The sequence below is a fragment of the Jaculus jaculus genome, chromosome 3 (assembly GCF_020740685.1).
Source record: "Jaculus jaculus isolate mJacJac1 chromosome 3, mJacJac1.mat.Y.cur, whole genome shotgun sequence".
In the NCBI taxonomy this organism is placed as follows: Eukaryota; Metazoa; Chordata; class Mammalia; order Rodentia; family Dipodidae; genus Jaculus; species Jaculus jaculus.
The window spans coordinates 113,217,589-113,245,105 of record NC_059104.1 but is presented as its reverse complement, the minus strand read 5'-3'; the positions used below and the strand labels follow the sequence as shown (position 1 = coordinate 113,245,105).

General features: G+C 38.0%; 1 protein-coding gene across 2 annotated transcripts in view; it reads right to left on the bottom strand.

The window, feature by feature from the left end:
* Window positions 1-27,517, bottom strand: part of Pdgfd (platelet derived growth factor D) — a 233,129-nt gene that overhangs the window by 9,799 nt on the left and 195,813 nt on the right. For both annotated transcript variants that reach the window (XM_004661892.3, XM_004661893.2), the window contains exons 4-6: window positions 18,504-18,566; window positions 14,630-14,828; window positions 972-1,186 (exon numbers count right to left, since the gene is read on the bottom strand). In XM_004661892.3, the coding sequence (XP_004661949.1) occupies window positions 972-1,186; window positions 14,630-14,828; window positions 18,504-18,566 (477 nt within the window). The remainder of the gene's footprint in view (window positions 1-971; window positions 1,187-14,629; window positions 14,829-18,503; window positions 18,567-27,517) is intronic.

Genomic DNA, 27,517 nt, shown 5'->3' with positions numbered 1-27,517 from the left:
TATATTTAAACAGAGAACACAGCATTCCAAGACATAAGAATAAGGACTATGGAAATGAATGATGGGAATTTGGGTACTATCTCTCTGATTACTGTCAGCAAACTGGCTGATCCTTTTAGAACATGATTTACATATTTATAAACAGAACAAAAAAGTACTCTGACAGCATTGCTCATACCCTCCTAATTGAGCAACTGAGTACTTAAGATAAATTTTCTCATCTAGCACATAACCAAGCAGCTTCACTGTTACTACTATTAAAGATCATTGATCTCCTTCAAGTTTTGATTTTATTCTTTACCTTCACTTTTTTTTCCATTTTCTCAAAATCTGGTAGCTAAATTTCCAGGCAGTAATAAATACTATTTAGTAAAAGTAAGTGTTTTTGAGGAAAAAAAATGATTTTAGCAATTAGAGTCCAAGGTCTCCAACAATTTATAATTTGCCCTTTAGTATGCTCAGTTTTATTTTGAAAATAATTTTTATGTATTTTTTGACAGAAAAAGTGGGTGATATTGGGCCACTTGCCACTGCAAATGTACTCCAGATTCATGTGCTACTTTGTGCATCTGGATTTACGTGGATACTGTGGAATCTAACCCAGGCCATCAGGTATTGCAAGCAAGTGCCTTTAGCTGCTGAGCCATCCATTCAGCCTAGCTTATTTAAATAAAACGATTTTATTGGATTAAAGTTGGCCCGTAGCATTTTCTTACAATCTTGTAGATTTTTTTCAGTTATATTCTGTAAACGAATAGCAGTTTTCTCCAAGGAGGACAAGGAAGGTCTGAAAGCTTTAGTTAGGTAGATTTTGCCTCCTAACCATCCTGCAGCTGTACCCCTCTTGTAATTACCAGCTCGAACATCAAATTAAATGGCACTGTCTGCAAGTGCCACATGACCTGCAGAACTGATGCCCTCATAAGGGACCAAAAGGCAGTGCTGGAAGATGGAAGGTAAGGATCACATACCTCATGATACTTTTTCACGGTTTTTCCTGAATTGCACGTGCACGACTTCCAGCTGGCAGTTCCACAGCCACAGTTTCCTCCACAGCGTTGCACAAGGAGGCAGCGTGGGAAGAAGACCACGTTGGTCAGCTTCAGCTCCTCTCTCAGGTTGACCGAGTAATTCCTGGGCGTGCAGCTGTAACGCTTGACGTCATCATTGAGCCTGTCCAGGTCCACTGTGGGAGGACACAGACACACACAGACACACACACACACACGGTATGAGCATACCACAACTGTAAGTATAGGATTCTGAATGGATGCAGGGATTAAATCTATCTTTGGGCTCTTACAATGGAGGCACCTAAGGTGAAAAATCTAATATCTGATTTAATCTCGCCTGCCCTTCAAATATAATAACAACAACTTAACAAAGAAAAACCCCTTGGCTGGAATTTGTAGCTGTGCTCACATTTCCTGGAACAATGTTTTGAAGCAGTTTCATGGCTGGCCTCAGAATTGCTTTGTAACTGAGGATGACTTTGAACTGCTTCTGTTGCCTCCATTTCCCCAGTGCTAGAATCATGGGCGCGTGTCACAGTGTCTTGCACCTTCTTTTTCATGAAATATTTTAAATTATTTTTGAGGCAAGAAAATGAAACATTTGGCAGTTTGACACAATATTATATATGTTAAACAACCAACCAACCAACACAAATTGATCCTTGATTCTAAGAAAATTCAGTGTCTGAGCCATTACTTAAATATAATTTGAATTATGTTGGAGAAACGGTCAGACAACTGCTCTAATGCATACATCTGGCAATGAAATGTCTGCAAAAGAAAAAAAAAGGTTTAGTTTTCATTTTAACTCAATAGTCAACCAAACTTTCAAAGGAAATGGCACTATGGTCCTGTGAGCAGAGTATATATTTCCGCTTCAGGTCCTAGGTGGCAGTATAGCGTAGTGGTTAAATCATGGCTCTGCAGAGATGTTGTGGCTTTATCATCCCAGCTCTGCCTTCTTGTAAAGTTATCCAACAGCTCTGAACATCTGCCTTCCTTCTATCACATGGAAATATCTGAAGGGTTGAATAGAACATGTTCATTACTCAATGACTGCTGCTTCCTATCATCTGTCTTGATTTGTTTGATTCTGTTTACTCTCATCACTTTCCTCTTAATGTTAATTGTTAAAATAAGAAAATAGTCTTATCTGTTTCTGTCTTTTGGCTATTACACTACATAAATAATTATCCAGTTGTATTCCAACTGAGGACAATTATGAATTTGAAATAAAATGATGTCTTAAATATTTACTTGGACTGCTATTGCAAAAATTACATTTTATTTTATTATTCATGGGAGTGTGTACATGAGAGAGAGAGAGAGAGAGAATGGAGAAGATGAAGGGACAGCCTTGGATGTCATGTTCAGGAACAATGTCCACTTTTCTTTTGGGGGGATAAGATTTCATTGACTAGAAGTTCACCAATTCAGCTAAACTGGTTGGGGAGCAAGTCCCAGGGATCCTCCTGTCCCCACCTTCTTAGTGCTGGGATTGCAGGAGCATACCACCATATAGGGCATTTTTATGTAGGTACTGGGGAACTGAATTCAGGTCCTCATGCTTGCAAGACAAGCCCTTTATTGAGTGAGTTATGATGCTAGCCCATGTATTAACAGTTCAGATAAATTTCTAAAAATCCAACCAAACATCCTCCCATTTAGTAGTACTCATGTCTTCTCACTGGTGTACAGCCCAGTATCTCTTGTGTGAGAGTATGGTTTGAAGAAAGTTTTTGCTTGCTCAGGTTTCACAGATGTTTGCCTGTCCCCTTCCTGATGCTCCAACCAAGCCACCCAGGAGGAGTGTCACAGATGCTAAGCAGGAGTCACCAAGCACTCTTACCTGAACTCTAATCTTTGTAAGTGCCTTAAACCAAAACTGTTTGAGGAGCAATAGGAGTTGTCTCTTGGACAGAGGTCACAAGCCAAGGATGATATAAGTAAAATGCCTGTGAAGAAATCCAAAGGAAAAGAAGGCACATGTGTGGGCAAAGAGTAATTTAACCCCAAATAGTCAGAAAATTTCACCTTCAGTTAGATGGAGACCAGTCACATGGCCAGGTGACCCTTGAACAGGGGGTTAAATGACACTGGATTGATGCTGTGATGAGAATGCCTCTTCAAATGGGAAGCTGTACTTTGATTCTCAAGGGCAGGGATTTATCTACAAATGTGGTGTGCAGAGCCCAGGATACTGTGGAGATTCAGTAAATGCTAAATAATCACTATGCATAATTTATTGCTGTTTTTTTCTTCCTTTGTAAAGACATGTCATAAGTTTAACTATAATCAATCCGGATTTAAATTGAATGAACTCTGTCTTGGGAAAGGGACCATTTTATTGCTGCTAAAGCTGTGAAAATAACTGCAAGCAAAGCAGGAAGTATTACATAAATGGATTAAGAAGTGCAGCAGCCATCCATTACAAGTGTCACCTTGAGATAAATACTGATGCTTGCATGTGCATTACTGGGCGTGTGGATCAGCTGATGGAGAGGGCCAAATCTGCTGCCTGTGATAATGACAATGCATTTGTCTAACACGGAGGAGTAAAATGGTGCAATTAGCAGGGAGGGACCAAGATGCATGCCGAGGCAGAGAAGGATGGAAAGTACCAGTTCTGGGCTTCTACTTTAGATCAGCCCTTACATATGTGGATATATTTACTTATTCCCCCATCATTTGAAAAAATAACCAAAGAGAACAATAAATGGAATTAACCCCTTTGTGTTTTATACTCCATGACCTCTTCCACATCAAGCATAATAGTGTGCTATGTAACCCACTGGCTAAAGTAAAATACCAACATCACTAGGACCATATCAGGCTCTGTAATAGGATGTGGAACTGAAGTTGAAATAGTAAATGGTTACATTTTTAGATGCAGGAGATATCCAAGCTAATTGACAGCATACCATACTTGTGGAATTTTGGCTAAACTCCACAATACTTTCATTAAACTAGACAAAAGCTGAAGAGATAACTCTGTGGGCAAAGTGTTTGGTTTGCAAGCAAAGGGCTAATGTATGCTCCTCAATACTCATGGAATGCTGCGTGTGACAGGGAATGCCTCTAATCCCAGTACTGGGAAGGTGGAGAAAACAGGATCACAGAGCTTGCTGATTAGCCAGCCTAACCTAATTGGTGGGCTCTAGGCCAATGAGAAACCCTGTCTCAAAAAAGAAGTGGACAGTGTCCCTGAGGCTCATACCCACGGTTGTCCTCCAGCTTCCACACGCACCTGTGCACACATACACGCATCCATGAATACCACCCACAAAACAAACAAAATAAAGTAGTCAAAGCACAAGTGTGTCATTCTCCTTGATACAACCTCCTCACAGGTAAAACTGTTTCACTAACTAGCAGTGGTTACTTATGCTTTTTGTAAAGACGAGATTTGCAATTCTGTCAGTTTTATGCATCATTTCCTTGATGTGACCAGGACTGTGGCCTAGTGTGACTACTGTAGCACCTAGATGCTTTCCTTACCAGAAGGCCAAATCCACTGAAGACTCAATTTAGAACTAGAACAAAAAGGTTCTTCTGAGTGGATACAAATAACTTCAAAAAATGATTGCAGGTGACACTGAGTTTCCAGCCAGGAACACTGACCTGGCAGCGCAGCGCAGTGGGAAGTCAGACAGCAGCTGAGCAGTGATTAAGACTTCCATGCTCTGGTCAGGAAGACTCTATGTGAGACTTGCAGGGGCAAGGAAGGCTGCGTGGTGCGACCCCAGGGAGAAAGGCTGCCCTTTCCACTTCTGCTTCACTCTTCATGGCTGAACATTACAGAGCAGCAAGGATGTTTCAAGTTTAATTCAAAAGCTCATTAATTTTATCTAATTCCCTAAGTGTAAATGGTATTAAAGTACCACTATTGCTGTCCTTTTAAATTTGAGTCTTGATGTTTCCATAGCTCTTTGACATCAGTTAAGGTTCTAGACCTTTGCCACAAGGCTCCACTTTCCAAGGCTTTGCTTGACTGGGCACATCTGTTCAGGGTAGAATGCTGCATCATGCATGGGGAAGAGTGCTTCTTTCTGTATCCCCAGCCTCAAAGTGCAGCCCAGTTACAGGTTCTGGGACCGGCATATGGATATGAAAATATACCTTCATTCAGTTTCTAATAGATGAGACTAGGAGTAGGATAAAGACTCAGTCTGATCTTTTGACAGTGTCCATTAGATCTATTAGATTGTTAGCACCAGGGACTATAGAAAGTTCTCATACATGAAGCACTCATAATTGCTATGAACTACCTGGAGGAGTGATCCTAACTTTTTACAGTTGAATAAATTAACCTTCGAAAAGTTAAGAAAAACAACTGCCACTATCTTCTTTTCACCTGCTATAAGTTCTTAGATACAAATCAATCATCTTTTATTTCCTCTCTCCTAGTAGATAGTTCTTTGTGGAAGGGGCAGAAACACTCATGTAAGGTAACTTCTTCTAAAGGTACTTGATGTCAAAAGTTAGAGGTAGGGCAGAGCCAAAGAAAACACAACATCATCTTTTGCCATGTTTATTTGCATGGAATTGGTATTCAGTAGCTACTACCTGGATGAACAGAGAAACTACTGGTTTCGTTTCAAATTTAAGTTTTAAATCATAGGGTGAGTAATAATTCTAGTCATAATTGGAAGAACATGCAGATTACCCAGTCATATGCTGAGTAGCTCTTTATCCTCACCTAGCATGAGGTGTAGAGCAATGGTGTTAAGTTGGTGTTGAGAAACAAGGGCTCTGGATCCTGTTCTCCCTTGCAGAACTATGATGCCAGATGACTGGCACTAAGACCCGTGGCATCTATAATATTGCTTCAAGAAGGCCGCCTGTCACATGCATATTTCAAGGTGTTGAAAAATAGGTCCCTGGCCAAATAAGATCTAACACCACAACCTGTTATGAAATTGCTAAACACTTCACTTTAATTTTGCAACACAAAGTTTATGGCACTTGGGGCAAGTGGGGGGTAGAAGACTAAATGAATAATTGTATATTTATAACAAGCAACCTGGGGCTCTCAGGTTTTTTTCCAAGGTTCATAAATTCCCCAAGAGTCGTCTGTTCATCTTTATGGGCTTTACAATCTCATTGTGATTATCAGACTCCTTCTTGTATAAATCATGGCATACTGGCAAAAACCCTTTTAACAGCTCAATCTCATATTTGGAAGTGCAAATAAATCTGTAAAATAAACTTCCGTTTTATCATAATTTTTAAAACCGGCTACTAGCATATTTTAAATTTAAAATCATGAAATATACTAAGCTTCCTAATTCCATTAGTGGGTTTAATATTTTAAAAAAATGAAACATCTTCTACTTGTACTTATAAAATTTAAATTAAATTATGGTAAAATGTGATCCAAAGTTGCTAACTTTTCAAGGATTAAAAACATTGTGAAGCAATGTGGGAATAGGAATTCCCAAATTACTACTATGCCTGGCACTGTGGAAGATACTTTCAGAAATTTACAAATTTCTGGGTCAAAACCAACTTCCATCTAGACAACAACAGCTCTCATCTTACAGATGTGGAGACGGAGACACAGGAGTAAGGTAACTAGTCTAATGTCACTAGACATAAGTCAACATTCAGTAAGTAAGTTCTAGGAAATTGGTAGTTGCAGGTCTTTAAATGTCCCTCTTTTTTACTTTTAAAGGTAAGTGTCTGAGCTTTCAACAGTACTGTGTTCCACACAGCACAGGATTTGCAGCCAGCAAAGACAGGTTCATGACATGGCCCTTGACATTGAAGTTGACTGATTTGTTTCTTTTTCTGTGTGAAAATGGAAATAATGGTCCTCTCCTGCCCATGCCTTTTATAAGCTCGAAAAATTTAGAGTGTTTGAAAAACAAGACCAAATTCCAAGTCTCCATAGGTGTGCCCCACATTATTGTTGCTGACAAATTAGGTCAGGCAGAGAGCAGAATTACCTATAAGGAGAAGTAGCTTAGATTCTCCACCTATGATCACTAAGGAAAGGAAGGTCATGGCCACCTTGATCTAACCATCCAAAAGGCAATAAGGCAATGATAAGTGTGTATTCAGCTCTATTTCGTGGGATTTAATACTGTCCTTTGCAAGTAAAGATACTTAATAGGCCAGATCTCGCAGTTCCAGCAGTTTCTGCAAAATGTATGCTCGAGGAGAGGCCATGACTCTGTAACCTCAGGGTCTCACAGAGCACAGGGATGTTGCTCTGTTTTCCCCGTGCTTCAAAGAAAGAAAAAAAAAAAAAAAGGTATAGAATGCAAAACAAAGGCTTATCTATCACAATAGTAAAAGCTATAGAAAGTGCATATTTGCGCACGTAGTAGATCCTACAAGTGGCTTGCAGCTTGCCCCTGCCAAAGGAAATTTTTCTGTCGATTTGCACTTGAATAATACTCCAAGAAGGAGTAACTTTGATTGTGAGAGTGGGCTCAGCAAAGCCACAGCTTTATATAGGAGAAAAGATAGCACTGAGACTTTCAGGAAAAGCAATTTTAGAGGGAGGGTCCTTGTGCCTTTGCTGAGATTGTGTATTCATTTATGTTGGCTGACAAATTAGTTAGTGGGGAATCTAAAAGCCTATAAGTCATATGGGTGAAATCTTAAGAAAAAAAAAAACTTAGTAGAGGAAACATCCACTGTGTACAATATTCCATAAAATGTATGGGAAGATAGTATTCTTGTAGAGTTTAGTACTCAGTAGTTCTTCGGTAAAGTTTTAAATGAGTGCATTGAATATGCAGATACTAAGATGTGACGTGACTTGAATTCTATGTGTGAACTTCTCCAGATTACCGGTGATTATCTCAGAGCGATACAGGGAAGGGAACAGAATTCAGAGAAGTATTTCAGTTCTGCACAGGGCTTTGAAAGTAATTCAAGTAACAACATGGAGTACTGTTTGTTGAGGTGTTCAATATTCTGTTGCCATCTCATCCTAACATAGCTTTGCCACGTGGATATGATTATGGCCATTTCATAAAATGTAGAAAAACAGAGAATTAGAGTTTGTGAATTCCTTACAGATCCTGTTTTAGGATTTGAGTTAGAATTCTATGACAAGTTCACAAATCCAAGGTGTATGGTTTTCCTTCCACAGCCTTTTTCTGTCTTTTGTTCTATTTCCATCAAATTATGTTAAATGATTTTAATAATGTGAAAACTTTTATTTGGTGATTCCCACAAGGCTCAGGGAAATCTGTTTCATTAATAGAAACTAGAAAAATAATCCCATTGTGATTTGATATCTCCAGCACCCACTCTTTAATTCACAAAGGTAGCTACTGAGACTAATATCTCAATACTTCCATAATCTGCCATTGCATTCAATCAAGGGCCTTATTAAATTCTCACTGTATATTAATCAAGTGGCCAAGTCAAAGAAGCTATAAGTGCTTGCCTTCTAAAATATTTTTGTTTTAGAATAAGCTGGAGAGATTGCTCACCAGTTTAGGCACTTTCTTGCAAAGGATATAGGTCTGGGTTCATTCCCCAGTACCCACATAAAGCCAGATGCACAGAGTGGTGCATGCATCTGGAGTTCATTTGCCTTGTTGGCCCCCTCTCTGCTTGAAAATAAACACATAAATATTTAAAACGTGTTTATGCTATAACACATTTGGAAATTATTTCCTACATTCTAATTACTTTGAAAAACAAAACTTGTCTCCTCCTGGTGCAGTGAAAAACACAGCCTATAATTTTCTTCAAGGTGTAGTGACCCAAGAGAGTCCACACACAACTGAGACTTCCTTGTATGGAGCAATTTATGCATTCCTCAGGTTCTTATGCAAATAATTTACTTTAAGTCATTTGCAAATTAGACTAAAGTGTTTGAAATCTTAAGACAAAACACCATAGAACAGAGTTGGTACTCAATTCTCAGAAATACATTGGGAACCATTTTAGAGTTAGAACATCTAAACATTTAGAGTCTGTAAAAGTCGTATATTTCTAAACTATTAACAATAAATTTAATGTCCAGATAGTTGTTATACTCAGTTAAAATGCCAATTCTTATGAAGTGCATGTCAATATTAGCATGTGTGTCTAAGGATGATCAGTTATTTTAGGAAGAATATTTTAATACGTTATTTTTTATTTTTCAATGCTAGGAATCAAACCCATGGCCTTGCACATAATAGGCAAGCACTTTACCACAGAGCCACATTCTCAACTCTATTTTTATTAGCATGGAATAGTTAAACAATTTTGTTTATATTCTTTCTCTCTGTCTCTGTCTCTCTCTCTCTCTCTGCTATGGATTGAACACAGGGCCTGCCTTGCACATGTTAAGCAAGCACTCTACCATGGAGCTCTATTCCTAACCCTTATATGTATTTTATTGACGGCACTTATACTATTAAAAAAACCTTCCCCCTTTGCTGTGTGTTGCACTTTTCTATGGCAAACACATTGCAATTTTGAAATTCCAAGTCCTCCTGGAATAACTAAACTAATAAGGCTCACTTATAATATTAATCTTCATAAATCAATCACCTCTTGGTGAAGTTCACTCTAGTATAGCCCAGTGCTGGTTATTTCTTAATTTAGACATGTTGAGCTTTATGCTATGAACCAAAGGAAATACATGTTATCCCCAAGTTCACAGGGATAACATTCAAATGAATTATAATTTAGTTTCAGTTAAAGTGCAGTGGCCATGCAATGAATTAGGTAGTAATTATGCAGCTTCCAGTAAGGATATCCACACAATTTTACTCAACTTTTTGCAAATTTACTATATTCATTAGCATACCCATTAGGAGAAGTAAATGAAAAATTGAGCTCAAAGATTTTTTTTTTTTTAACTTTTGGGCATCTTTCATGTTAAAAACATGAGGTTGAAATTGCTGGCAAAAATTGGATTTTGGAACTGCAGCTATCTAAAGATTTAAATTAGACATGCTACCCTTTTCTCCATTTACTGACCCCCCTCAGGAAACTGAAAGCTTGGTCTATTAACTTGTTATATTATCTCCAATCCTTAAGCCTTTACAGACAAGTTTGAGCATATCTGTTACTTTAGAACTTAAGAAAGTAGACCTGCCTCAAACTTGTAGCTTGAGTGCTATTATCTGTTTTTTTTTTCTCTCTTCTCCCAAACTTTAACTGCCCACTAGCTTCTTGTTAACTCTTCTTGACAAGAAAAGCCCAATTTCACACACTTTCCTTTGCATTAAAAAAAAAAAAATAGAAGCAGAGCATAGCATTTAGTTTCAAAATATTGATTGGTTCGGTCTTGGGCAGGATGGCTCACACTTGAAGAACTGAGGCAGGAGAAGTGTTGTGAGTTCCTGTTCAGCCTGTAGCATGTCTCAAAGCAGGCACGTGTCACACACACACACACACACACACACACACGCACACACACGAGGTTTTAACTCACTGTGTTCTTTGCCTCAGGACTGAGGTGCTCGTGTTCTGTTTCAGGTTAGGGTTCTGGGGCTTAGTCTGTGCACATGAAAGTGTCTTAGAATCTTACTTAGAACCATAAAAAGTGTCACTTTTAAGTGGGGTGTGGTATTGCACATCTTTACTCCAAACACTTGGGAGGCAGAGGTGGGAGGATTGTATTGAGTTTCAGGCAACCCTGAGACTGCATAGTACGATTTTACCATAAAAAAAAAAAACCACTAAAAAACTAAAAAACAAAAAACCTAAAAAACAAAAAAGTCACTTTAATCTGCATGTACAAATCAGAAGAAAGAATGATCAATAGATTAATAAAGTAACAGTGTTGAGACTAATTGAAGACTGGATTTTCAGCTATTATGGAAGTTAAGGGAGGAATAATGCACTTTCAAAACCTGATTTTCTATAGAGTGTGTTTAAGGTTAGATTGGGAAATGTAGATAGACCCTGTCTCAAAATAAGAAGTAAAAAGAAGGGTTGGTGGTATAACTTAGTGAAAGAGGGCTTGCCTATCATTCATGAAGCCCTGGATACCATCCCTAATAGCCCAAGAGGATAGTTGTCCCCTACAATGTCATCAACATATAATTATGATAATAATAGGGTAATAAGAAACATGTTTGAAGACTCAATAATGTTCAGGTTTTATCTGACATGAAAGGTTGCCTCCATCAGTATCTGTTTTTCTGTGTTCATGTTTCTTTTGGTTTTTTTTTTTTTTTTTTTTTTTTTTTTGCTGTTCCTTTCCCTGAACATCACAATACCAGCCTTCAGTTTGTGTTTGAAGTTCTAACAGTAGAAAATGCTAGCTGAAATATCTAAACTGACTTCCCTTTCTTTTGTGATGCAGGTGCTCAGATTCACTGGGATGACAAACAATTAGATCAGCACATTTGTGCAGTGCCAAGACAGTGGTGACTTGGCAGGGTTAAATGAAAAGGTACAAATCTTCCTCCTGGCCATTTGAAACAAGGGTCTAAGAAATGGAACCTAGACCAACAAGGGAGAGAAATGTTGTTTATGTTGTCACAAACATCAAGTAAAATGTTGCCCTGAATGCTCTTGCAAGGTTACTTCAGTGACCAAAAGAATTCTTAATAAAGCAAATCACTGCTCTGTCTATGGGGCAGGTTTCTGTACACTTCAGAAATATTCTAGGCCTTGGGGAGGGAGAAGAACATTTGTTTGGCATGTGCAAGGCCTGGGTTCAATCCCAAGAACTACAAAGAAAATTAAATGAACATCCAAACTGTCTGAAACAGTGCCACATGCTAGTGATACAGGACAAACCTCCTCTAAAGAGGCTCTTGACCCTGGATCCATAAATAACATCAGTATCCCACAGCAGCCTCCAAAGATTCTGAGTCATTGTGTCTGAGGACTGACCAGCTATCTGCAATGTTTTAATGCTTCTTAAGTGATTAGATATTTAACTACAATTAAGACACACAGAAGGTCCTGGACTTGCTTTTCCCTGCAGGATGACAGATTGTGTCACATTGCCGTAGTAGGACACACTGCATTGTGGTGCCTCTGATATTCCCAACTTCACCTGTAGTGTGGAAAATCAGGCACAGGACAAGGGATGAGGAAACATGTGTAAGAACGAGACATAGGTGTAGCTAACTAAATATTCTTGAATGAGTGCCACCTAGCAATGGCTCTATGACCAGTTCCTAGGAGCACGCACTGCAAATATATTGCAAATGAGGAAACTAAGGCATAAGTAAAATCAATGACTCACTGCAAAAATCACAAATCTTATTAGGGTTAGGACTTGCATCTAGACCACTTGCCTTTACTGCAACCTAGTGTTTTTCAAGAAAAAAGTGGATTTTACTGACTTTTGAAACAATATGAACAGAAATGAAGTGCCAAGAAGGGCTATCATTCGGATAACTGTAGTGGACAAGATGTTTGAAGACAGTCAGTTTTTATTGCTTGTTTGTCTAATGCCATTTGTTTTGTTTGTTGAAATATATGTGGTGTGCATGTGTGTGCATGTGGTGGCCAGAGGTTGATGTTGAATGGCATTCTTCACCTTATATTTTATTATTACTATTTTATGCTTATGCATGTATGCATGTATGTAATACTGTGTGTGTGTGTGTGTGTGTGCTCTTGTGACACCCCACATGATCACCTGCAGTAGAGTTGCTTGACTTTCTGGACAGAGTGGAACATCAAGTATCATGTTCCATTGCAGTTCTGCCTAGTCTTGTTTTTGAGCTAAATTCTCCTTTTTACTGATTTTGGAGCTTGCAGAGGTCCACAGACTCTTGAGGGTGCTCCACTGCAGAACTGGTCTTACAGACACACATGGCCACACCTGCCTGCTGGACAGCAATGTGGAGATTTGAACTCAGGCAGTGCCAAACCTCCTCCAGCCTTTATGCTTATGCAGGAAGCCCATGTAACCACTGAGTCATCTCTCTAGCCCTTCCACCTTAATTATTAAGATAGCATTCCTAGCTAGCCAGAGTTTACTGATTCAGCCCCAGGGATCTGCTGATCTGTGCTACCCCAGTAATGGGATTATAGGCATGCTCCTCTGCTCTTGGCTTTTATATAGTTGCTGGGGTCAGAACTGGCATCCTCATGTTTGCGTCTCTACCTACAGATCCATTCTTATGGCCCCCTAAGTCATTTTAATACTTTTTTAAGTTTTCAAAATTTGTGACTATTTTACTTCCCTTCAGTTTAACCTAGTATATACCCAAACACCAATGCCAATTTCTTCTTGGAAATGAATCCAATTTGAGCCCCAAGGAGGTTCACTGTGAGAGTTTCACTAATCTGCACATCTCCATATGCATATCTCCAGAACCCCCTGTGACTCTTTTGTCCTTTCTCAGCTGTGCATGCTAAGCATGTAAGATTTATGGCCTAAGCCATAAGCAGAAAGCCCCAGCAGAAGTTTAGTAATTAGTCACTTGGGCCCAACACTCTCATGGGTTGTGCTGTAGCAGTCCTGGTTTAATGCAAAGAGCATCCTCACTATTTTAAAGTGTGAGAAACATGCCCTATTTTAGCTCAGTACCCTCATGTCTATGTGATACAAGCCTTAGAAGATTTGTGAGTAAAAAATTTAACAAGAAATCTTATCAAATAAAGCAAGAGTCTAGCAGTTAACAATTTATTCTCTTTCAAATTAGAGGTGATTATGTAATTTCTCTATTAATCAGAGTCACTTAAACATTCTCATCCCAAGTTTATATCACTTAGATTTATGATTAAAATCTTTATTTTTTGAAGTTATGAAATTTGCAGAAAAATGGATGGACCTGGAAAGTATTATACTAAGTGAGGTAACCCAGGCCCAGAAAGCCAAGCGCCACATGTTCTCTCTCATATGTGGATCCTAGCTACAGATGACTGGGCTTCTGCGTGAGAATGAAAATACTTAGTAGCAGAGGCCAGTAAGTTGAAAAGGAGACATAAAGGGTGGAGAAAGGAAGGGAGGAGGATACTTAATAGGTTGATATTGTATATATGTAATTACAATGATTGTAATGGGGAGGTAATATGATGGAGAATGGAATTTCAAATGGGAAAGTGTGGGGGTGGGGAGGGAGGGAATTACCATGGGATATATTTTATAATCATGGAAAATGTTAATAAAAATTAAAAAAAAATCTTTTTTTTTCATGAGTGTGATTATTTGGGCTGCAGAGATGGCTCAGTTGGGAAAGCACTTTCTATGCAAGCACAGAACCTGAGTTCGGATTCCCAGAACCCAAATAAAAACTTCATGTTGTATTGGTTGTATGTTGTATTGTATGGGCCTCTCAGAGAGGCCTATTGGTCAAGCATTCAAACACAATGTTACAGACTAGAGGTCGGGATGCTCATTTCTTCTAAGGTCAACTAGCTATGTAGCCTCTGGCATGTGATCTATACCTTTGGCTTTGGCTGCCTCCATTGTACAATGATGACTAATTGCTTGACATGCCAAGAAACAAGAAGCTGATCCAGATATCTTTATATGGTCTCCAAACTGTGGCAAATATTTCTTAGTCATTTATAAACAACAATACTTGGATGAAAACAATACAAGTTTATTTGAGTTGTGAAACATATGGGCTGGCAGTGCTCATCTGATTTGAATTAATTAAACACTTTCCATTAGCAATTCTAGTTGTCACTATGAACACTCCTGTCTACTTATGGCGAACCTCAAATCTTCCGTTTCTTACCTTTGGACTTCCGGTCATGATATGATCTGCCTCTGTGATGAGGGGTATCAAGATACAAGTTCTCAAGGTCTTCTTGCCATGACTCTGGGTTGAAGTGCTTGAGCAGATCTTCTACCGTATCAAATTGTGCAATTGTTTTGTCCAGAGCATCCGCAGTGAAAGTGGGGTCCGTTACTGATGGAGAGTGATAGGACACCCCCTAAGAGTGACATGCAGCTCAGTGTACTTAGAAAGAGTTCATTGTTGCAAAGCACAAGAATAATACAACTATATGTAAGGAGCAAGTAACAGCTTCTGATCTCAATGTATCAACTATCTAATACCAACTCAAAGCAATGTGGCACTGCCTTGAATATTCTTAAATAATTAGAGCAGCTGATTGGTACAATAACATATAATGTACTTTTTTGGGAAATCAAACTAAGTAAGTCATAACATTTCCAGTCATTTTAACTATAATGATATTCAAAGATACAGGCTCATCTAATTTCTTGGTTCAAAGTCTCAAATCATTCATCTATTAACTGAAAGTGATGAGAAAATTCTGAACTCCTTCCAAGAAGGTTTAGATGATATCATTCTCCCATATTTAGCCTTCATGCCACCCCTTCACAGGTCACCTAGCAAGGCAGAGGTTATGTGAGCAGAGTTTGACTCCACTCTGGAGACATTTTTAGAAAATTAGGTGCTTTGGCCAACTTATTTACTGTCACCAAGGATAATTAGGCATGAAAGTGGCTCTTTTAACTTAAGAGTGCAAGGTTCACAGAGGAGGCAGTTGCCATTAAAACAGTCTGAGAATGTTGTTAAATAAAGGACACAGTATCATGAAAAGCTGGAAAAAAAATTTGTATTTTTGCCATGAAAACAAAACATCTCCACATAAGTTTTCTAAGCATTTACTTCACTAACCCTTGTATAATCTAGAGGTAAATGAGCCATGATTCATACATCTCTGTAAAAATTCATGATCCATTAGCAGGGAAACAGAGAGCACACAGCCCAAATGATTTCAAATATCTTTAAAGAAACTGGCAAACAAATAAACTCTCCCCAAGGGCAAACATCTCTTATCACTGGGGGAGTGGAAATTATTGGAATCTTGCTTTCTTAAAATTTAACTGCAGGATCCTATCAAGAAATGATATGCACTATAGTGTCTACAATTTTAAAGCTCACAACTGATACTCTCAAGTCCAAAGGTCTGTGAATGAATCCATGTTCACTAACTCTCAGAAGAAAGGCTTCTAGTTAGTGAAGATAACAGGCCTAATGCAACAATCTATTTTGTAATTTAGGAGCAGTTTCCCATTATGTTCTGTAGGAGAAGTAGGGGAATTTGGGGATTATGGTGGTGGGTATGAGATGGATAGGTGGCAGCATATGACCATTTTCAGCCAGCCCATCAAAACAAATTGATTTACTTATCCTGGGCTCAACGCTCAACTTTCCCTGCCAGGCTAACTTCATCAGCTGCATATGAATGTACACCATTTCCTGTAGAGGTGTATCCAGTTTACCATTTGCTTGGTTACACAGTTTTCGTCATGTGTTACTGAAGAGGCTAGGGATTTGTTAATAGTTTGAGCCATGATAAAGGCATCCTCTACTGTCATCTATGACAGTAGATAATGACATGGCTCTCAGCTAGGTGCAGCCATATCTACTTCTTCTGTTCATTGTAGAACAGCCCTTTAATCCAGAGATAGATAGATAAAGAGAGAAAGAGTGTGTTTGGAATGAGCTGAATTCTGAAGGAGTCACATTATTCTGACTTTCCTTCTTCTCTTGATAGTGTAATTCCAAATCCTGATTTGACTTGTTTGGATAATTTATAGTCAACCTGTCTCATAGTTACCAGATGATTTACAACCGGCCTTGTATTATTACCATGTAGGTCTAATATGCAACAGCATCAAAAGAAGTTGACCACAGTTAGGATCATGGCAACTTATGAAAGCTTTGGAATGAAAAATATTTCCTTCTTTTTGAAATAAAAGCAAGAACATCAATCAAGCTATACTCATACAAGTGAATGTTTCTTATAATAGCTCTGAGGAAAGTGGCTGCGGGAAGTTTTCTGGGATGGCTCCAAACAGTGCCCAAAGTGTAGTTGTGTACCAGACAAGTCTCCAAGAATAATCTCTTAAGGGACTCTGAGTCTCTGGTGGGAGTGGGGAAATCTAATCTCCTGTAACATTGAACTGAAGCGTAAACCCAAAGCATGGGCAAAGTTTAAGCTCATCCTCATGCATCTGCACCACTGATCTTCAGAGCAGTTGAAAGACATCAGGATGAGAGTTAAGAGAATACTCATGAGTGATTAGGTGAGCTGATAAGCCCCGAGTTTCTGTAACAAATATTTCAGTGAAAAGAAAAGAGCCACTTCAGAGTGTCCTTTGGTTGCCCTGTGCATTCTTACCAAACTTTGTTACACATTTTTAAAATCAATTATAATATTAACTGAATTATCTTAAAATGATGATTACTTATAAAAAAAGTCTATAAATTGCTGCCAGAAAAATGTGTGGGCAATACAGACATTTTCTGCCCTGTGTTATCAGTCTGAGGCTGCTAGATTGGTAACAGTACAACTTAACTACTTAGTCTAAGGTGGTTCTCAGTGTTACCCATTTCCTTCTGATTTTTAAACCCTGATGATGTTCACCTACCCTAGGCTAGGTTCTGGAGCATGCATTGCAGAATGCCAAAAGCAAGTAAATGCTCAAAATATTCCTTCATCGCCAGAGACTTCACTAATCTCTCGGCCAGTTGATGCTCTCAGCAGCCACACTAGGTGAACTAAACAGTAATAGAACCAACACTAGACCCTGCTGTATGAGTGAATTAAAATAATTCCTTCAGAGAAAAAAAAGATAGAATCACATAAGAAATCAAACTAACTCAGAAAAATGGACCAACATTAGAACCACAGACATATTTTTCTATTATCCTGACCTATTTATTAACAAGTGCATTTGTTATCTTGCATTTAATTATTACATAAGTGGTACATGCAGGACTGGTAGAAATAATGTTTGTTCTTTCTTTTTTCAAAAAATAAGTTCATATTTTATTTATTTAATTGAGAGCAATAGACATAGAGAGAAAGGCAGAGAGAGAGAGAGAGAAAATGGGCACACCAGGGCCTCCAGCCACTGCAAAAATCTCCAGACACACGTGCCCCCTTGTACATCTGGCTAATGTGGGTCCTGGAGAATTGAACTTCAGACTGGGGTCCTTAAGCTTCACAGGCAAGTGCTTAACCGCTAAGCCATCTCTCCAGCCCAAGATTTGTTCTTTCTAGGCAAACTAGATACGGAGACAAGATACTGAAAATTGACTCAATTTGTAGGGGAAAATGGGATACAAAGTATTTTACAGCTTTAGGGTGAATATTGTTGTATATCCCAGTCAAATAGAATATTGTAAATGTCTGATCTACACTCAAGTTATCTTACAACTAAAACTGGGATTTTTCAAATCTACAAAAACCCTTGGAAATGCAAAAGTTAGCAGCTTCCCTTGAAATATCCAGAAAGCTATTTCAAAAGTGCCCACTTGAACTGGGGCCATGGATCATCTAGATGTGTCTGGATAGTGCTTTTAATTGGAATGCTCTGCTTGAAATTGGCATTAAGTCATTGTCTATCCCAATGGCATGCTGGTAATTCCTGAAAACTCTCCTAAGAGTGGCCAAAGAGGTTATGTGGAATTATCTACTCTATCCTGATGGAAATTGAGGGATGCACCCTGCCTAGGATCTGACTTCAGGTCAAGCCACAGGTCTTTAATGCATTTGAAGACCTTCTGAGCATGACCTTAGCTATTTCATCAGTTTTGCTTATTGGCAACAGAATACTAAATTACTCACAAAGATAGAGCTTGTGACTGATTCCCAGTTGGTCTCAGAGGCTGCCATGGGTTGGAAATCTTCCTAGAAGGCAGAGAAAAATCCACATGAGTCAGTCAATCAATCCTCATTTCATTCACTATATGCATGGTTGAAACATCTGAATTTTCTTGTCAATAGAAATAGGGCTGCATTCTTACTGAACAGGTCACTGTTTGTCCAAAGCAACCTCCCCACAAGAACCCTTCTAATTTCAGACATGGTCAACTGCACAAACATTCTCTCAAAAGTCCTGGACAATTAGAAAATGTGTAGACAGAAGTTCAAATTTTAACTTGACCATCTACTAGGGTGACTCCAGGTGATCTCTTAACCCACTAATCTTTCCCTTCTTCTGTAATAGGTTGGTATGTTTAAACTGCAGGGCCATTTCAAGAATGGAGTGTGTTAATTATGTAATTATAACTGTCAGTTAATGACATGCTTAATTCAATGAATGTTATTAACATTATGGTTGTGCACACAGTTTAAGGTAGTTTCTGACTCAGATTCATTCCTGCCTACTGAGCAAGTTCTCCATACCAGTGACATTTTCAGAAATAAAGTGACTTCTAAGGGCTGTTCCTGACTATATTAATAAATGTCAGCAAGAATGGCATGGGGAAGGAAATGAGTATGGGAGTGACACAGGGAAGATCATACAGATTAGCCCTGAGAGAGTTATCTCAGACAAGCCTTAAAAGGATTTGTGATAGCAGTGGTCCTCACAGAAAGAAACTTCTCTCCAAAGGCAACTGATCTCCAATTTGCATTTGATTTTCATATTAATTACTTCAGCACCAGTAATGAAAAGTAAACATGATGAAAATGAGAGATATGCTACCTTTATTTATTTATTTATTTATTTGAGGCAAGCCTAAACAGACTGCCGTTTATTCTTATGAAAGGGAGCAAGAGTGAGAGCAAGAGCAAGAGAGGGAGAGAGAGACAGAGAGACAGAGAGAGAGAGAGAGAGGGAATTGGTGAGTCACTATAATTGAATTCCAGGTATGTGTGCCACCTTGGGCACATGTGCAACCTTGTGTGCTTGCATCATCTTGTGCTTACTTGGGACCTGGAGAGTCAAACATGGGTCCACAGTTTTCACAGGTAAGTAATTTAACTGTTACAACATCTCTCCAGTCCAATCCCACCAATTCTGACATGTCACAATTACATGACTGCTAAAATAAGTCACCTTGTCCTGGCCAGTAAGTTGGAGGCATTTAGAGATGATGTTGAGACTATTTACTGACTCAAGACTGGAAGCCTATTTGCCTAAGTATACTTACTGAATGAGAACTAAGCATGTGCTCTAAATTTAATCAACATTTTGAAGAGTTGAAAGTACATTTGTTAATTGCTCATGATAAGATTAGTTTATATATAAATGTCAGTGTTAAGGAAGATTTCAGCTATTTAACATGAAAGAACTGAGTCAAATGTTGTTTAGAAGGGGGATATGGACTATTCATCAAATGCTAATCTCAACCTCAGAAGAGATAGGAAAGAAATAGAATTTTTTTTTTTTTTTGCATTTGATACAATAGGCTATACAAGAAAAGGACTCAAAGTTCCCATAACAGAAAGGTACATGCAAGCCAATGAATGCTGGTTTTATACTTATTTTTATTTAGTTATTTGAGAGAGAGAGAGAGAGAGAGAGAGAGAGAGAGAGGGAACAAAGATAGAGATAGAGAGAGACAGACAGAATGATTGACTATGGGCACAGCAGGGCCTCTTGCTGCTTCAAACCAACTCCAGACATATACACCACTTTGTGTATCTGGCTTGACATAAGTACTGGGGAGTTGAACCCAACTTTTCATGTAAGCACCTTTAGCCTCTAGACCATTTCCCCAGCTCTTATATGTATATTTAATCTTTAAGCCATCCTCCTTGATGTTATATGTATATTTGGAAGTAGGTGAACATTTGGTGATACTGGGTGTGGTACTTTGAATAAAATGTGTTCCCCATAGACTCATGTACTCGTGATTAAGTCTTCTATTTGATATCCAGCTTGTGGAAATTTGTGAGATGGATGGGAGGAGTTTGAGGATTTTAGCCAAACTCCAAGCCCAGTACTGAGACTACTTCTTCCCAGATATGTGACCACTTCCTGTTCTGCCACACTTTTCCTTGCCATGATGAAACTTCCCCTCAAAACCTTATGACTGAAATGGGTGCCTTTCCTTCCAAAAGATGCTTTGGGCTGAATGTTTTGTCAATGAGAAAATAACTGTAACTCCACAAAAGAGACAAGGGAGCCAGTGTTTTTTTGTTTGTTTGTTTGTTTGTTTGTTTGTTTGTTTTGACAGATTATTAGTGGTAGTATACATATGGGACATTGTTAGTTTTTTTTTTTTTTTTTCTATTACTATAACCAGGTACCTGAAACTGAGTCTTTACTAATGGAATGGGTTGGAGGTTTAATGATAGCTAACATCACAGGGGAAGCACATGTGTGGGAGAGACCACATCACAGGACAGGAAGCTAAGAGCATAGATCCTAGGAGAACTACATCGATTTCTCAATATCCTACTCTAAGGCTAGGTCCAATATTTTAAGTCCTATTACCTTTCAACATTGCTGTCCAAGAGATCAAGCTCTCAATACACAAGACCTTGTGGGTCAAACTTAAATCACATGTAAACCATAGCACTAGCTAATTCAACACAGGCAATTCATAGAGCATACAGTTTTCATATTTACTTGTTCTTATAAGATTTATTAATTACCTCTTCTACCTAATATGCTAGAATATGCTTTCTAAGCTGAGATTGAATCACAAGAAAATAAGAAATTAACTCTTCCCTCAAAGTCTAAACAAATAACAAAAATAGATTCAAGGCTTTGATACGAGTCCAGTCCTGAAACAAGGAAACTGGTAGACAACTGTACTTGGGGAGAAAGCAGACTGGGAAATTTTTCATCTGAAAAAGAAGGCATATGATTGAAATCATGCAAAGTTAAATAGATCAATGTTTCCCAGGGAAAGTTAATGAGTTGTGTAGAGCATTATATGCTTAAGGTACCCATATAATATATAGCTAAAGATAGACAGGAGGAAATTCTTTATGATAAAGGACCTCATGGGAGAGACTTGGATTTAACATAATCTTTTGGGAATTATCAAAAAAAATTCAATCAAAGCAAATAATAGTCTATATAGACCATAAATGAAAATCAGAAGGCCATTTAAAAGTCTTGGATCTAGAAATGGGTTTAGGATTATCTAGCCCAATCTCTTTTAATTATTTAATTATTTATTATTTATTTTTTGATAGGGTCTCTCTCTAGCACAGGCTAACATGCAATGCAGTATGTAACCCCACACTATACTTGAACTCACCGTGATCCTCCTACCTCTGCCTGCAGAGTGCTGTTATTAAAGGTGTGTGCCACTATGCCCAGCTCCTATCCCATTTTTAGCAATAAGAAAACCGATCTTTAGAGAGATATCTGGTATACTCTATTATGCAGCCATCATAGGTTGAAACAGTACCACTGGAAATCTAGCACATCACTACCTATTTCATATTTATGTGAAACTAGGACCATGGCAATCTAAAATTACAGCTAGTTTAGAGAGTATTTTCTGGAGAAGAATAAACCATGTCCAGAGTAAGAGATAACACAACCACAGAAAAAGAAGTATAGTCTTGAGAAGTATAGACTATGAGGATACCCTTCAAACAATGATTTCAGTGATTTAGATTTGATAGTACTGCTTAATATAGTCACTAACTTTCAGTTATTTTCTTGCACAGACTCACAGCAAAGATATTTTTGATTTTTTTCTAGGTACCAAAGGCCTTTCATGTATAAGTACCTAGACAAATGTTACACAATGAATTGTTTACTTCTTCACTGTCTAGGTAACAGGATTCCAGTGAGAACTTTAATAGGAACAAATGATGAAGTATTTCATTAAATCCACATAAAAGGAAACTTGATTTTCTCTTAGTAACATGAATATTAGACATTTAAAAGAATCCAGCTTTCTTTCTTTTATATCACTTCAGAAGTTTGCCATCATTTGTAAATTATATATTTGAAATGAGCATATTATAGGAATGATATCCCTTGTGAAAATAAGATACTGAACCTCTAAGGTTTTAGCAAGGAAAGAAAGATCTTGGCAAGGAGAAGAACATAAATGATTTTTATTCTAAATGAATCCTCAATGCTTTCACTCTCATTTTCCCCACTAAAACCACCTAGGTCCAGAGTATCAGCATGTCTCTTTCCTATCTGTTCATTTTCCTTGAATATACATATTCCTTGTGGGATCCAGAATTATCTTTCTAAATGTTAAATCATACTATTTCTGTCTTCTGCTTAAGTCCATTCAATAGCTCTCATTGCACTTGGTATCTGTCCTCATAAGATTTTTATCACTGTCTGTATGTAGGCTCTCATCTCCTGTCCTTACTTGATTTGATGACCCACATTTCCTACTGATTCCACTATGTTCCCAGTGGTCTTTTTAGAGTATCTCAAATAAGTCACAAGTTTCTCCTCTTAGGTTTAGTGTGGCCCAGGGAGGGGCCTCCTCACCATTCAGCTGCCTGCTTAAGTGTCAAATCTTAACAGAACATCTGTGAACATTTTTTTTTTTTAATCTCTCCACCTTTGGTGACTCTTGGCCTATCTTCTTCACCTGCTTAGTTTAATAGAAATACTTATGGATATCTGTGATGATTTCCTGTTTATTCATGAGCTGTTCCTTTCACTAACCAGAATGGTGAAGGCTTTGTTTCTTGGTTTTCTACTCTGCTTCATGGTCCTGGCTGAGTTTTTGATATTGGCTCCAATTTCTTAGGAGTATTTGGATTGGTTGGTACCTGTATAATACTGTATTTTATAATTTAATTATCACCCTGCTGTAAGATAATGAGAGATACAATCCTTTTTTCCTGAGAACTCTTAAGTAGACAAGTGGCTTTACCATCACTTGAAGCAATGCTAAAATAGAACATACTGAGTAATCATTTAAAATGCGTCAAAACATTCCAGTGTATAAAGAGGACATTGCTGTTCTTTGTTAAAACACACTCATGTAAGTACTTTAAAAGACATGTTCCCATTCTTCTGGGGAGAGATAACTGTTTGCTATCTCTAAGAAGGTGGGACACATTTAGATCCCTTACTTCTTAGTTTCCTTACTTCTGGCTTGGATCTTCTGTATCCATTCCAAAATACAAGTTAATTGAGTTTCTTTTTTCCATTAGTCTGTGTAGGGAATCTTTTTCTTTTTTCAAGTGTGTGTTTGTATGTGTAAGTGCACGTGTGTGTGTGTGTGTGTGTGTGTGAGAGAGAGAGAGAGAGAGAGAGAGAGAGAGAGAGAGAGAGAGAGAGGGAGAGAATGGGCACTTCAAGGCCTCCAGCCACTTCCAATGAGCTCCAAATACATGTGCCACCTTGTGCATCTGACTTTACATGTGTGCTCAGGAATCAAACCTGTGTCCTTAAGCTTTGCAGGCAAGTGTTTTCTCTGCTGAACCATCTCTCCATCCCTATTTTGAGCATTTTTTTAAAAAGCATAGGTATGATTTTTATATATCTAGATTTAAGTAGTTTAGTGTGCACAGTTTGGCTTATATAAGAAATGTGATATTGAATAAAACATAGTGAGGCATGTAAAAATGAAGTCTTGAAGTACTGCATGAAAATACTGATAAATACTTATACAAGTGTTACTGATGAAAATATATTTTAAGCATGAATGTTAAACTCAGAATACACAAATATTGTTACAGTATGCCAAAATAAAACCAAAAGTATAACAGCTAACAAACACATATGTAACTGATATTAGTACCTTCAAAGCAAAATGAATACCTTCAAAATAAAATGAACAAAAAGAAAAAGAAGGGCTAGAGAGATGTCTTAGCACTGAAGGCATTTGCTTACAAAGCCTAAGCACTCAGGTTTGATTCTCCAGAACCCACATAAGACAGATACACATGGTGACACATGCACATGGAGTTTGTTTGCAATGGCTATTGGCTCTGGCACACCCATTCTCTCTCTCTAATAAATAAATAGATAAAATAAAACAGAAGAGTATATTCTATACCATATAGATTTTCTAGGAAAACATACAAGTATCTGATTGAAACAGTCTAAAATTCTGAGCCCCAGAGGCCCCCAACACCTCATTACTGAAGCAGACCAAAAATGAACCCAACATAACTCAGGGAAAATTTGCAGAAGAGGGGGCGAAAAGAATGTCAGAGCCACATGTTGGGTCATGATATACAGAGACATTTATCATACCAATAACTGTGGGCTAACCCCACAATGTACGACCCATATACCTCAACAAGGAGGGGCCAATGGGGAGGGGTAAGTCATGGATGAGCCTAATAATGGTACCAAACTGCCTGTACTTGCACAATAGAAAACTAATAAAAAAAATAGTGATATTACATAGCCCTGTCAGTGATTTTTATTTTCTTCTCTTTGGTTGTTTGTATACTGTAAGGTTGTGATAATAAACATCTAGTTTTAACTACAAATTGTTCAATTTTTAGCATAGCAATAAACAGAAAGAAATAGGCTACAGTATGCTTGATCATTTACCCCTAAGGCCCAATCTTTTATTAAATTATGTCCTGAATTGTGTCACTCATAAAAGCCTTCTAACAAAAATATTATTCACCACACAGGAGAGATGGCTTATCAGTTAAGATGTTTGCCTGCAAGGCCAAAGGATCCCAGTTTGACTCTCCAGGACCCAAGTAAGCCAGATGCACAAGGGGGCTCATGGGTCTGGAGTTCATTTGCAGCGGCTGAAGTTCCTGTGTGCCCATTCTCTCTCCCTCTCTCTGCCTATTTCCTTCTCTGTCCCTCACTCTCAAATAAATAAAGATATATAAATATATATACACACAATTTACCAATTACAAAGGAAGTATTATCAAAAGACCTAAAATAAGGGGTTCTGGAATGATTGCACTGAGCTTTATCTAATCTAAGAAAGCATTCCATGTCTTCAACAAGAGGTGATGAGATGTGAGAGTGGACAAAAGGAAACACATAGTAAAATTGGAAAGGAGGTTTTATTTGTGAGAGTTGAGCCACAAGGAGGGGAAGAGATGGGAGACAATGGGGGAAAGAGAAACAAAAAATTGTTTGAAAATACCATAATGAAACCTAATTTTTTATATGCTAATAAAAATAAAAAAAGAAATAAAAATTTCAAAACATCCATGAAAACATGCAATTATCTGTTAACTTAGCCATTACCTTAGACAGTTATTTATTTCTTAGACTCTGTCAGAAAGCAATTTACAATCAGATAAAGCAAATGTAGCTGGAGATAAAATATAGTTTATGTAATACATATTTTCAAAGATACCTTTGCTGGCTGGAGAGACTGGAGAGATGGCTTAGTGTTTAAGTGCTTGCCTGTGAAGTCTAAGGACCCTGGTTTGAGGCTTGATTCCCCAGGACCCACGTTAGCCAGTTGCACAAGGGGACTCATGCATCTGGAGTTCATTTGCAGTGACTGGGGTCCCTGGCATGCCCATCCTCTCTCTATATATATCTGCCTCTTTCTCTCTCTGTCTGTATAAATATATACATATATTTATAAATAGTTATTTATAAACATATATTATATATAAATATAAAAATATATTTGCTATGAAAGACTTAGGTACAAGGAGGAATCTTCATTTTTAAGAAAGAAATGGGCTATCCCTAGGTAATTCTTCCTTGCATTAGCTTTGTGGGGCCATCCCAGGTAGAGCAGGTGGCACAGCACAAGCTCACAGACTCATAATCCACACATTGCTTCTGCAGAGGAAGCCTATACACATCCAATCACTGAATGCCTACTACGGATGTCCAGAAGAATTCCTCTTCCACACTTTGATAGCAAGGCTGAGCTCTTTAGTTTTTTGAGACATCTGTTGCCAGGCCAATACCCCCAAAACTTGGGGTGATCGGTGATACCACCTGATTCATCTCACAAAGCTGGCAACCCAAGCATTCTAACTCACTAAGGATAAAGCCTCTAAATATGTTTTTGTATTGTTTTTAAAAGAAAAAAAAATTCTTCTTTCTGTTATTTTTTTTTTTTGTGTGTTCAATCCTCATAGGAAGAAAACAAAAAAATCTTTCTGAGAATTGTATTTTTGCTTCTTTATTGACCTAATACTTAAAGGTGAACCTTTTGTGATTTGAAATATTCATAGAAGGATTTTCTGGGTTTTAAAACACAATAATTAATACACAATGAACATTGTTCCTTAAATTTGAATGAATTCTTTGCCCACTCATGACTCACTGAGGACTCAGATAGTACCAGTCCTGGGAGCCTGTATGCTGGGATCTTTCCATGGAGAGCATCCATGAGTTTAGAACAAAGGCATTTGATTTATCAGTACCTGAGTTTTTGCATGGATTCCAAATAATATTTGTAGAAACAATAATTCCCCAATATCCTAATGTCTTCAGGGAGGAATAAAGCAAATGTTAAACTCAGGCAGTATCAGTCAAATGCTGTGATCTAACCAAACCCTTACAAGTATCTGTAGTTATATACTCATCATCAAGCCAGCTCTGCTAAAAATGATAGGGAAAAGAGCTTGGCTGGAGGACAGATGTTACTGCAAGATCGTATAACACAAAGATACCAAGAGCCCAAGAATCAATAATTAACAAGAATCAAAGAGCATCTTTCAAAGTTAGAGGATCTGCCTGTGGAATTTAATAAAGCATGATTCTCCAAATTAGAAGATACCTTTACCCAAGTCTTCTTTTATAAGGAAAATGCCATTAATTAAGTAAATGTACTTTCAATAGCAAGTATCTCTCAGTGCTAAGACATACCTGCACAGTACTGACTTAGGAGTTAGTGTAACAACTTTTTTTTTTTTTTTCAAGGTAGGTTCTCACTCTAACCCAGGCTGACCTGGAATTCACTATGGAGTCTCAGAGTGGCCTCGAACTCACGGCGATCCTCCTACCTCTGCCTCCC